At 50.1% G+C, this 12,940-nt stretch overlaps 1 protein-coding gene across 1 annotated transcript; it reads left to right on the forward strand.

Moving 5' to 3' along the window:
* Positions 1–1,436: 1,436 nt before the first annotated feature.
* SNAI1 (snail family transcriptional repressor 1) lies at positions 1,437–8,341 on the forward strand. The gene is made up of 3 exons (XM_078652028.1): positions 1,437–1,623; positions 4,046–4,567; positions 6,726–8,341. Exons 1-3 carry the CDS (start codon positions 1,548–1,550, stop codon positions 6,905–6,907), a joined length of 780 nt encoding a protein of 259 aa, XP_078508154.1. The 5' UTR covers positions 1,437–1,547; the 3' UTR covers positions 6,908–8,341.
* Positions 8,342–12,940: the final 4,599 nt, after the last annotated feature.

Below are 12,940 nucleotides of genomic sequence, written 5' to 3' on the forward strand. Positions count from 1 at the left end.
CTTTTAATGGGAGAGTACCAGCACTTCTCAGCTGGGTGCAGTTCTTTTAAAATGAAGGTACAAACACTTCTTGGTAGGGTGCAATACGTTTAATGGGAGAGTGCCAGTACTCAGTAGGGTGCAGTGCTATTAATGTGAAAGTACCAGCACTTTCACAGGGCGCAATACGTTTAATGGGCGAGTACCAGTACTTCTCAGAAGGCTGCAGTGATCTTAATGTTAAAGTACTAGCACTTCCAGGTATGGTGCAATACTTTTAATTGGAGGGTACCAGTGCTTCTCAGCAGGCTGCAGTACTTTTAATGTGAAAGTATCATCGCTTCTTCGCAGGGTGCGATACTTTTAATGGAAGGGTACCAGTACTTCTCAGTAGGGTGCAGTACTTTTACAATGAAAATACTAGCACTTTTTGGTAGGGTGCAATACTTTTAATGGGAGTGTGTCAGTACTCAGCAGGGTGCAGTACTTTTAATGTGAAAGTACCAGCACTTTCACATGGTGCAATACTTTTAATGGGAGAGTACCAGTATACTTCTCAGACGGCTGCAGTTCTCTTAATGTGAAAGTACTAGCACGTCCAGGTATGGTGCAATACTTTTAATCAGAGGGTGCCAGTACTTTTCAGAAGGCTGCAGTTCTTTTAATGTGGAAGTACCATCACTTCTTCGCAGGGTACAATACTTTAATGTGAAAGTACCAGCACTTCTCAGCAGAGAGCAAAACTGTTAAAGGGAAAGTACCTATGAAATACTAGAATGGGAGAGTAACTGTACTTCTCAGAAGAGTGCAATTATTTTAAAGTACTTTTTACTTACCGGTAATCTTCAATGCGTTTTATGGAGCACACTGTTGTACATGCAGTGCTTTATATGGTCCGGTACTTAGTACCGGCACTTTATGTTTATTTTTATTTTGAGAGTGAGAGTACCAGCACTTCTCAAGATAAATGTAAAAAATGTACTGGGAGTGTTTCCCAGCATTTCTCACAAACACACAGGTACTCTGGTACAGAGTACCTGCACTTCTCTTATTCCATTTCAAGGTATGGGTACATGGTTACCTTCAGCCAGCTCATTGGCCCCGTGGTAGTATAAAAGGACGGGTTGAACCCGAATGAAAACAAACTAGAAACCTGCAGAAAGGAGATAGTAGAGACCGGCGCCATAACTAATTGAACCGTCGCAGAGGCTCAGGTGTGCCTCGTGCCGAGCCGTGCGCGTGACCGGCGCGCACCCGCACTATCCCTCACCCACCGCCTCGCGCAGCTCTTGTACACATGTCACTCGCGCGCCCCCTGCACTGCCCGGGACCCGCTCGAGCCCATCCACCTGCCGGGAGGCACGCGCCCCGCCCTCGCCATCCGATTGGTTACCCAGTGACACCCTAGCCCCGCCCCCGGGGCAGGTCCTTTATGAGCAGCTGGACTGCCCGGGCTCAGCAGAGAACTCCGTGGACATTATAACCGGGATTAGCGCGAGCTGTGCAGGAAGGACTCTGGGAGCTGTTCCGTTTGTCTGAGCAGGGAAGGACCCACAGCCGGGAGCAGGATGCCTCGCTCCTTCCTCGTCAAGAAGCACTTCACCAGCAAGAAGCCCAACTACAGCGAGCTGGAGAGCCAGACAGGTACGGAGGGAGTCCCGTGCATGCTGCAGAGAGTGAGCGCGAGTGGAGGAATCTGGGTTCCAGGGCATGCAGCGATCACAGCTGAGTTAGTCTAGGCTCCTTTACATGTTTCAGAGAGGGAACACAATTGAGGGAGCTGGGGTCCCGTGCATGCTGCAGAGAGTGATCACAAGTGAGGGAGTCTGAGCTCGGGTGCATGCTTAAGACAGTGAACACAACTCGGGGAGCCGGGGCCCGCTTACATACTGCAGAGAGTGATCACACAAGTGAGTGAGTCTTGAGCTAGGATGCATGCTGCAGACAGTGATCACAAGTGAGAGAGTCTGGGCTCAGGTGCTCCTGCAGACGGTGATCACAAGTGAGGGAGTCTAAACTCGGGTGCTCCTGCAGAGAGTGATCACAAACAAGTGAGGGGGGCTGGGCGCAGGTGCTCCTGCAGAGAATGATCACAAGTGAGGGAGTCTGGGCTCAGGTGCTCCTGCAGAGAGTGATCACAAGTGAGGGAGTCTGGGCTCAGATACATGCTGCAGAGTAATCATACCTGAGGGAGCATGGACTCCGGTGGATGCTTCAGAGGGTGATCACAAGTGAGGGAGTCTAAACTCATGTGCTCCTGCAGAGAGTGATCACAAACAAGTGAGGGGGGCTGGGCGCAGGTGCTCCTGCAGAGAATGATCACAAGTGAGGGAGTCTGGGCTCAGGTGCTCCTGCAGGGAGTGATCACAAGTGAGGGAGTCTGGGCTCAGATACATGCTGCAGAGTAATCATAACTGAGGGAGCATGGACTCCGGTGGATGCTTCAGAGGGTGATCACAAGTGAGGGAGTATAAACTCAGGTGCTCCTGCAGAGAGTGATCACAAACAAGTGAGGGGGGCTGGGCGCAGGTGCTCCTGCAGAGAATGATCACAAGTGAGGGAGTCTGGGCTCAGATACATGCTGCAGAGTAATCATAACTGAGGGAGCATGGACTCCGGTGGATGCTTCAGAGGGTGATCACGTGAGGGAGTCTGCTCCGGTGGTGCATGCTGCAGAGGGTGATCACAAGCGTGGACTCCGATATATGCTGCAGACAGGGATGCCAGCTGAGGGAGTCGGTACCCCGGTGCATGCTGCAGAGAGGGATCACAACGGAGGGAGGCAGTGCACTGCTCCTGTGCATGCCATAGCGGCATCAATAGAGGGAGTCTGGACTCTGGTGCACGCTGCAGGGGGAACTCGGGGGCATGGAAGCCGAGGTCTCCACTGAGTAGGGCTGATACTTTGCCTATGAAACTTTCAGCCAGTAAGGGAGACTAAAGTATGGCGCAGGCTTCTGATAAGTTTCCCCAGAGATGCTACAGAAAGTGCCTACCACAAAGGGGGGGAGTTTAAGCCTTCCGTCCAGTGCTGTTTAAAGTACCCTCCACTGGTGGTTTGAGGCCGGGTGCATTCTGCAACAAAGAGGGCCTGGGGTCGGATGCATGCAGGCTGCAAACAGCAGACTCTCGTACGTGCTGGGAACCAAAAAAAAGTGAGAAAAAAATCCCATTCACGGGGGCTGCCAGGGGAAAGGGGGCGTTAGGTCTGATGCATTCGTCGTGTTGGTCGGTGAATTGTAGCTTAAACTCGTTCCTTCGTTGTCTACCTAAAATTACAAGCCTACACTACCATATAAGCGCCACTAGGATGTGTATTGTACCATTCAAATGTAGTCAATTTCTGACATTCTCTGTTGAAATGCGTTTTCCAATACACACGTGCCTCACCTCAGAGTGCCTGGAAGCACCTGGGGTGTGAGCTCGCCCTGTGCTCAGGCTGGCACCAGTGTACACGCCTGGACAGGTGTCTCTTCAAGCTGTGAGGCGTGATTAATGTTTACAAACAGTGGCGGGCAACATGGTACTCGAGCTTGAAAAAGGATGCTTGCTAGACGAATCCGCCAATAAACACTTGAGTGCAAGGGGCAGATATACACTTAAGCGGACTCGCCTTTCTTGTGCTTGGGAAAAGGGTGCATTGCGAACCACTTTATTTCACACAGTTTACTTTTTTTCCCTTTGGTTCTCCTTATTGTGTCATGCCACAAATTGTGTGCCATGTACTACTATTAATTTATTTGAGAAATTCTGCAAAAAGCGGTACCATACTATAATCTATTGTAAGATTTGTGCACAGCGCTTTAAAACCCACTTGGGTTGACTCCGCGCTATACAAAACAATTTAATGAAGAAAACCATGACCGTCCTCCCCTGTTCGTGTCTATTTTGTGCTAAACTAAATCTGTGACTCGGTTAAACTAAAATTCCCACTTCTTAATGACACCGAAGTCTTGTATTTTCTGGATAGGTGCTAAATTTATGCATGGCGTTGCACAGTTAAAAAAAAGTTTTCATTGATGTGACTTGTGACTAACTTTTGTGTTTTTTTTTTTCTTGTCCACAGTGATCATCTCTCCGTTCCTGTATGAAAGCTACCCTCTGCCCGTGCTCCCCCAGCCTGACCTCCTGACCTCCGGGGCCTTCTACCCGTCCCTGGTGTGGGACGCAGGGCTGCTCTCGTCCTTCTTCACCTCGGAGCCAGAGTACCCGGCGTCACCCCCCAGCTCGGTGGACGACTCTAAGCCCCTGGACCTGACCTCCCTCTCGAGCGAGGACGACGAGGGCAGCAAGACCTCGGAGCCGCCCAGCCCCTGCTCGCCCTCCTCGGGGGCCGACAAGTTCCAGTGCCTGGAGTGCAGCAAGGCCTACTCCACCTTCACGGGGCTCTCCAAGCACCGGCAGCTGCACTGCGAGGAGGCGCAGGGCCGCAAGGCCTTCAGCTGCAAGTACTGCGACAAGGAGTACATCAGCCTGGGGGCCCTGAAGATGCACATCCGGAGCCACACCCTGCCCTGCGTCTGCAAGATCTGCGGCAAGGCCTTCTCCAGGCCCTGGCTGCTGCAGGGCCACATCCGGACGCACACGGGTGAGTGTCCGGACTCTAGCTTTCCCCTGTATCCCAATACAAAACCATGCTCCCTGACTGGGTGAAGGGGGGGGGGGGGGTTCAATTGTGGGTGTCCGGCCTCGGACTTCCAGGGCCTACCCCCTGTATCCCAATACTAGTCCCTGCTCACTGATGGGGGGGGGGAGGGGAGGGGGGGCACAGGTGATTGCCCTGCCTCCGACTTCCAGGCGCTACCCCCTGCATCTTTATAAAAGTTAATTCTCACTGATGGGGGAGGGGTGGAGACACAGGTGGGTGTCCGGCCTCTGGCTTCCAGGGTCTACCCCCTGTACCCCAATACAAGTCTCTACTCACAGACGCGGGGAGGCGGGGTTAGGGGTGAGTGTACGGCCTCTAGCGTCCAGTGCCACCCCCCCACCCCCTCACACACACAGATCCCTGCTCACTAACAGGGCCCACGCTCACAGGTGAGTGAGTGGCTGGGCTCTAGGGCCTCGCCCAAGTCACTGAGGTTCGAAGACTGTCCCCTCTCTCCAGTCCTCAGTGCCAGGGCCACACCTCAGTGACACAGAGGTGCTTGTCATCAGTCTCGACTTTCAGTGTTGCACTCTCGCACCAGTCCATACTCACTGCCTGGACCACTGCTGGATATGCGGGTGACTGACTGATCGGTGTATACCCCCACATCTCACAGCCAAGGCCACGTGTCCATACCCACAGGTGATGGTCAGCTTATAGGGGCTCAGTGCCACCCCAACCCCCACTCACTACCAGGGTTCCCGTCGGGCACACACAGGGTAATGGTGTGAGTGGTGGCTTGAACGCACTCCCCCACGCACCTACTCATTGTCGGGGACACATCCGGGCGCCCACAGGTGAATAACCCTGCTCTGGCTTTCAGTGTTTACAGTACTCCCATTTCCCTGCTTCCTGCCAGGTTCACATTCGGGCACACGTTACACGACCACGAGCCATGGCCTATCACCTCTTTCCGGTATACTGCCCGGTCAGAGTATTTTACTCACCGTGGGTATTGTTAACTGGCAGATAAAACTGCAAGCCCCTCTCCATTGGCATTTTTAGAAAACTGTCCCATGCAGCTCGTGCAATATCAGTACACACTACCCCGTGCAAGGTTGATAGGGTCTTTTAGAAATACCGTCACACACTCGAGTTAACGAAAGAAAAAAGTTTGAGGACAGCGGGAGGGGGGTGGGAAATTAAAACGCCCCCTAATATGGTCGTTGGTGGATAGTGTGGTGAGCCTGAGGCGCGCGCAAGCCTGAGGAGCAAAGAAAAGTGCAAAGGTGCTCTACTGTTTATTCTGGACAAAGACATTTAGGGTGCCTGGCGGAGTACAGGGGTGATGTGCCACGCTGAGTGGACAAGTGGCCTGGCTCCTGTCCCCTCCCTTTGTTGACCTTGTACGGCCTCTTTGATTCTTGAGGGGCTCCGAGTTCCGCCCCGGGACCCTCCACAGAGCATTCTTGGGAGCTGTAGGCCTGTCTGACTGCGGGAGCAGGGGGTGCAGCCGCCCCGGGGAGGGCCGGCAGGTGCTTTTAAAGCAGCAGCCCCGGGCCTGCTTGCACCTGTTGATGGAGCCCCGGGCAGGGCGCAGACTCCCCGCCAGCTGCCGCTCGCCGAGGGGGGGCCTGGGGCCCTTAATACCAGAAAGTATCGCATGTTCAACCCCCGCCACCCGAGCCTTTCATTAGTGCCACGGGATCGTTAATTGTTATTTGGGGCCGATTTCACACCCTCTCCAAGTGTGAAAAGATGGCGTCCAGGAGGACACAACAAAGGCGGCCTTTGTGTCGCCAAGTAAATCACGGGCAGAGTTCCTGAAAAGGCGCCCATTGACTGGAATACACACCGCTGGGGTCTTTTCAACTCTGGGGGAACGGTTTTTTTTTTAAAGGAAAGAAGCTGCATTGCATTGGCATTTCAACATGCTACTGTGGCGCTTTGTTTACAATTGAATGGCAACATAGTTCAGTAGGTTCAGCGCATGCGGCGTCCAATCCACAAATCATTGGTTCCACCTAGCAGAGGTTAAAATTAGAATAAAGGGGCAATGTTGATTTAAATGTGTAGATACCCTCAAGTTAGTGCTGCCTGCTATTTTCCACCTGCCATCTGCCTGCCCTCTTGTAACGTGTTGTGTTTTTGTCCACAGGTGAGAAGCCTTTCTCCTGCACGCACTGCAACAGGGCCTTCGCAGACCGGTCCAACCTCCGGGCGCATCTGCAGACCCACTCGGACGTGAAGAAGTACCAGTGTCAGGCCTGCGCCAGGACTTTCTCCAGGATGTCCCTCCTGCACAAGCACCAGGAAACGGGCTGCCCGGGGCCCCGCTGAGAGCGGCCATTCCTCCCCCAGGGACATGTTGCACACAGTGTGTGTGTGTCAAGAGAGACATGCCTCCGCCCTTGAAGGCGACAAAGAGGACATTACTGCTCCAGAGACATGCTGCACACAGTGTGTGCATAGAGACGTTCCTTCATTTCACCCTAGCCCTGGAATCCGGCCTCCTCTGGCAGGAAGCCCCCCTCCGCCCCTTCTGAGCATGCGCAGAGCCATTCCTCAATTCAGACTCACAATCTGCTCGAAGTGCCTTAATCTCGCTGCTCAAAGTGCCTTATAACAGCCCTCCCCACCCTGTCAGTATCATTGTGCAGAGTTTACTAGGCGGATCCTAGTTACAGACCTCGGTATGAAGTTCTTATTTTTGTACAATTCTCCTTATGCGTGGGGAATGCTACCCCGTTTTCTCTTAGGCTAGCCACCTTGCTCAGTGACAGCTAGACGCCATGTTTCCAGTCGCCTGCTTTTCTTTAATGATTTTTGGGGTAGCAGCAGGTGTGTTGCATTCTCTTAAACCAGTGGAGACAATCCAAGATTGCAACTCCCAGAATGCAAAGCTCTCACAGTAGCCACATTTCCGAGTTCTCCACCCAATCCAGGGTTTGCTTTAATTCCTGGTCCCTTGGCCCTGATTTGACAGTGGGATAAACTGGGCTACAAGTCCTAAAATTCAAAATTACAACCTGTACTCTATGAGCTACTTACCCATGGACCCGCAAAATATGAATTCCCGGAGAATGTATTAGGGTGTCCAGTGAAAGCCCCCCCTCTGGCTACATGGAGCGAGGTGGCAACCCCGTTTGCTTTGTACTGACTTTTTTTTATGAAGGATGGAAATGAAAGTGTTAATATAAATGTTTTTTGTACTTCCAAAAGTGTGATAATCTTGCAAGCAGGCGAGGGCGGGCAGATCGGGGGTCCTTCTGAAATCAGCCCCCCCCCCCCCCCCCCCATTTGGCGCGGGACAGCTGCCGCCCGCGCCTCACAATAGCAGCCCGCACTCTGCCTGTGAAATTCACAACGCCCATCCAAGGACCTGTCCCCGTTTCAAAGGCAGATCCTGTTTACAGAGCCGCGCTGCACCCCAGCACCTGTTGGTGCGGCGCTCAGCAACGGCTTTTCAGCAGAGCTGTGACCAACAGCCAGCAGTTGTCAACTGCTACAATACAGCCGGTGGCAGGTCCGGGGCCCATCGACAGGTGGGTGCCAAACACCCTATTTATGGGAACGGGCAGGTGCCGCCTCAGTGCCTCAATTCTGTACATTGTTCGCTTTTTTTTTTTTTTACATAATCCCAACAGAGTATGTTTACATTTCAAAGGTACACTGGTATTTATATATTTGTATGTGCCATATTTTGTACTGTTAAAAACTTTTTTTATAATTACATACAGTTTTATTGATATTCAATAAAAATAATTTATATAATTTTTGTGTGACTCGGCTGCTTTTATCTCCCCCCCTCCTCTCTTTTGGTCGTATAGAAGAGAGTGGCCTGCCATTGACGTCTTGTAAGCTCTTAACCTATTCTACAGGGTGCCTATTAATCGATTTACTAATTTCCATCAAAGGTTTCCATTCAACCTCAAATCAGTTTGAATCATGTGGCGTGTTTGTGTAATGATCCCTGCAACAGTTGCCTTAACCCATTGAGCTGTCTGCATAATAAAGTTGATGCATCTATCCTGCCCATTGCCCACAGAAATTAAACGAAACGGCAATGCTTCACGAAAACCCCCACGTACAACGCTCCTCTATCAAGAAGTGCACAGATTAAATTCAGGTCCCTCATTACAAAGTTTTTTTGACTTGGAGTTTCTTTTTGGCTCTATTTTTGTCAATTGTGTAAATTCCTCTAATAGAGCGGGCACATTGTGACTTCTTTCACGAAAATCTAGAATAATCGTAGCTACTTGCAAATTAACATATCCAAAAAAACGACTGGATGTACCACTCTCAATGCACCTGTTCTATACCATGTGCGTGCCCATGCGCGAAATGTGAGGGTCCCCAGCAAGAGCGCCCTCACTTTTTCTGGGGCGTGCAGCTCAGCACACACACCATCACAGACGATCAAGAAGTGAGCCAAAATAAATAATAGGCGATGAATATCACTGGCTGCACGCTCTGGACATGACGCGCGGCCGGAAGCAGAAGTTATCCTGGTTTAGAAATCTGTCATGGCCTAAGCTCGCGTTCATGAGGAGATGACCCCACTTCCTGCATCCGACGTGATAACGCGACTAACCCTGCAGAGACGGAGTGACGCTAACCACGCCACTCTGGTGGCTTTAGGATACTCATCCCTATGTGTAAACAACATGTTGGTAATAACGGCAGACACCATTTGACCCAGACAAAGCTCACGTGCCCATGTTGTAAATCAACTGGACATCACCCATACGTGCCAACGCACCCGATTCATGCGGGAGTCTCCCGATTCTCTAAACAAAATAAAAGCCTTAATTGTTTTAGTTGTCTCCTGCTTGAAGTTGCCTCCTGCTGTCAGACCTGACAACCTGTGAAACATTTTCATAGTGTAAGGGCGGGGGAGACTTAGAGGGGCGGGGCTTAGAGCGCGCCCTGGCACCTTTAAATGCACTGCCTCAAAGAGCCCTGACCTCCCCTCTGCCCCACGGTAAACAACTCTTTTGAGGCTGCTGCTGTTGTCCTGGGAATTTTTCACACTTTATAATGTGCATCAGCTGAGTATAACTACCAAACAAATAGCTGGGAACCTGCTCTTTAACAGGAGTTTCCAGCCAGGGTTGGATTGGGATTAAAAATCAAACCGGGCACGCAAAAAAAAAAACGTGGCCCACACACCTGAAAACAAGTGAGGCCACTTCTGCTCAGCCCCCCCCCCCCATATGCATATATGAATGGGCCAGGCCTAGCGAGAGAAAGGGAGTGACACTTCTGCCGTTGATAAGAGGGAGGTAATGGGCGTCCATCTACCTCCAGAAAAACACGAGGCACCCCACTGGGCTGCTTGCTGCATCGAACCACACAGAAACCGCCCTAACCGGCCCCCAGGCTGCTCATAAATGCAGCCCACAGCTGGAATAGGGATACCAGCCCCTAGGGCATTGCCATTTTGGCCCCAGGGAAAATGTTTGTGGTGATCTATGTCTTAGTCTGTCCTCATATGTAAGTGCAGTTAGAAGATTACCACAACCTCACAGGATTACCCATCATGCCGTACACCAATTGCATCACATACGATCTACATACAGTAAGCGGCCACACCTTACCACCCAACATACACGATATTGCCTTTCACCCAAACCCCCACAGGATGGGAAATAGCTGCACATCCCTGTTTCCTCCAGCTGAAAACCAGCCTCATGTATACCATGAGACAATTGGAGTACCATTCAATCTCACAGATGACTCCCAGTGCTTCCTACATAGGCCACATTATAGACCCACACTCTACTCTACCAACCATTCACGACCAATGGAGTAGCCTCTTGTCTGACCACAGAAACATGTTTTTGGCATCATCAGATCTATGAAGCTCTAGACAGATGCTACCATATATACAAAAGAGTACAGGGCCTTAGGCACTGTTGTGTATTTCATGGGTGGTGTATTTGTGGCCGAGCCATGCTTAGGTTCAACTCTTGTGCTCGGTCCTTCCCCAGAGCTGGGCCCTCCCATGGGCTCTGTCCTACACAGCCTTGGCCTCTTTTGGGCTGATATTTTCCAAATCTTCCCCCTCTGGTGTAATCTAAACGGCTCTTCAAGAGCTGCACCCTCACTTGCACCTTTTCCTGCTCCAGATCTGGGGCCTCCCTTGTGCTCTGTCCTTCCCCAGAACAGGCCAACCTCTGTGCTTTGTCGATTAACCCGTTGCGCGCTCGTGACGGAACCATTCTGTCACGAGCCACAGTGGGGCTGTGCTGGTGACGGAATGGTTCCGTCACGGCCCGGCCGCCACGCCTGCGTGGCGCTGATTTCGTGCCTGTGTGGCGCGTTCTATTGAGCGGGCGGGGCTGTGACGGAACCATTCCGTCACAAGCACACCGCAGCTCGTGACGGAGTGGTTCAGTCACGAGCATGGCGGCACCGCGCGCCCCCTGCCCCCTAGCGCCGCGGCAGAATTACCGCCGCGGCCAAGGGGTTAATAGCTGGCATGCCTTCTAAACTGTCATCCTGGAGTTAGGCCTGCTCCTGACCATCTCCGTTGTGCTCTGTCATTCGCCAGAACTGACCTTTCCCTTGTGCTCTGTCATGTCCTAGACAAAGGGTTTTGGGCCACATGTATCAAATCTGGAAATTGCGATGAACTAATTGCGATTTTCTGAGAATCACAATTACTTAATCGCTATTTCCAATGTATGAAACTCCATGAGTTTCATATACGGATTCCTAGTGGGCTACAAATGGATCTACCTCATTAATATTAATGAGGTGGATCGCAATTTGCGACCACCTAGAAATTGCAAAAATCACGAGGGTGGTGGCCTGCTGGGGTAAGCAGACCACCATGTCCGGGATTACTTTTAAATAAAGCAATCTTTTTTTTTTTTTTACAAATGCAGCTCGTTTTCCTTAAAGGAAAAAGGGTTGCGTTTAAAAAAAAAAAAAAAAGAAAAGTTGTCTTTTCATTTTTTAAGAGCATGTGCCTGTTCTTAAAAACATTTTTACAACCATTCCCTAAGGGGAATGAGTCCCTTGGGGATCCCTTCCCATTTGTGAATGGGTTAAATGCGAATGTTTTGCGACCGCATTCATGGTCACAAAACATTGATACATACCTTTGGAATTCGCTATTTGGAACTGACACCATAAACACTCCCCTTCCAAAAACCAAATCGCAAACCCATTTTGCGATTCGGGAACAGGTTAGCAAATCGCAAAATGGGTTTAATACATGTAAGAAGCCTATTGTGCGGTCACAAGCGGGTAGATTCTGCGGAATGGCCCGTTTGCAAACGCAACATTGGTTGAAACATGTGACCCTTTGTTTCTACACAAAACATGTGACTGTGATGATGATAATGAGGTGGACGCCCAAAAGGCTGAGTGTCTTGGTGCTGTTGCGATCATGGTAACTGGTTCTATTACAACATCTCAATGTTGTACTAAATGTTTTCAAATTTATTTTTGGTGAAGTGTGACTGAACAGTGGTAAAAAAGGGTTGGATTGACTTTACACAGCCTCACAATACAAGGCACCAGGACACGAGAGTCCATGAGAAATAACTGTTCAAGAAAGACAGTTGTGAGTCCAAAACAACCTAAATAGCTTTTGTATCCAGGCCCTCCAACTAACATCAAGAGCTTTCAGCATTATTTGTGTCTTAGATACTTACTTTTTAAATGTAAAATCACTCTAAGATTGTAGTGAAGAACAAATTGCATATAATTTGTAGCAAAAACTGCACATTTGACCCACTCACATAGAAACAGCAGAACACATAGTAGCTCAAGAACCTTCGTTTAGCCAAATACGTGTTATAATGGCATCTATTTGTTTTTTAACTTATTTTTATTAAACACTGTGTTCATTACACATCAAGTATAAATACGCAAAAGTACATTTACAGGGATTATGGTCAAAATATCACTGATATCGTTAATAAAATATCTTGTGAGTATACACAGGCCCATCACTCGTTAGAACGAGTTGCTCGCACAGTTATCAGCAGTACTGTTGTTTGTCTATGGAATTGTTATCTTCAAACAATTAAACCAACATTCCAACTAATGATAATCACAATAATCACAACCAGGAATACACATTTTATTCCTTGAACACCGCCCCTACCCCCACCTCCCCCTCTTTCCCTGTGGCAGTGACAGACAGGTGGCACAGTACCTCTGACCTAGGTAAAATCCAGCATTACACTCAAATCTTATTCAAGAGTCATGGAGTCATGGTGTGAGAGGATTCATGTGATAGTGTTATGACTGGAGGTATCAAAGCGGACCCGGTGCTCAGCGAGCTATGCGTGCTCACAGTCTCACCCTCATACTCTGTTGTGGACGCTTCAGTCAACATTTGCCCCCATTCAAGGA

This window comes from Lissotriton helveticus, chromosome 7, assembly GCF_964261635.1.
Source record: "Lissotriton helveticus chromosome 7, aLisHel1.1, whole genome shotgun sequence".
NCBI classification, from domain to species: domain Eukaryota; kingdom Metazoa; phylum Chordata; class Amphibia; order Caudata; family Salamandridae; genus Lissotriton; species Lissotriton helveticus.

Coding starts and splice junctions, on each gene's coding strand:
- SNAI1 (XM_078652028.1), top strand. CDS start 1,548: ATGCCTCGCTCCTTCCTCGTCAAGAAGCACTTCACCAGCAAGAAGCCC. Junction 1,624..4,045: donor CGAGCTGGAGAGCCAGACAG/GTACGGAGGGAG, acceptor TCTTGTCCACAG/TGATCATCTCTCCGTTCCTG. Junction 4,568..6,725: donor CCACATCCGGACGCACACGG/GTGAGTGTCCGG, acceptor TTTTGTCCACAG/GTGAGAAGCCTTTCTCCTGC.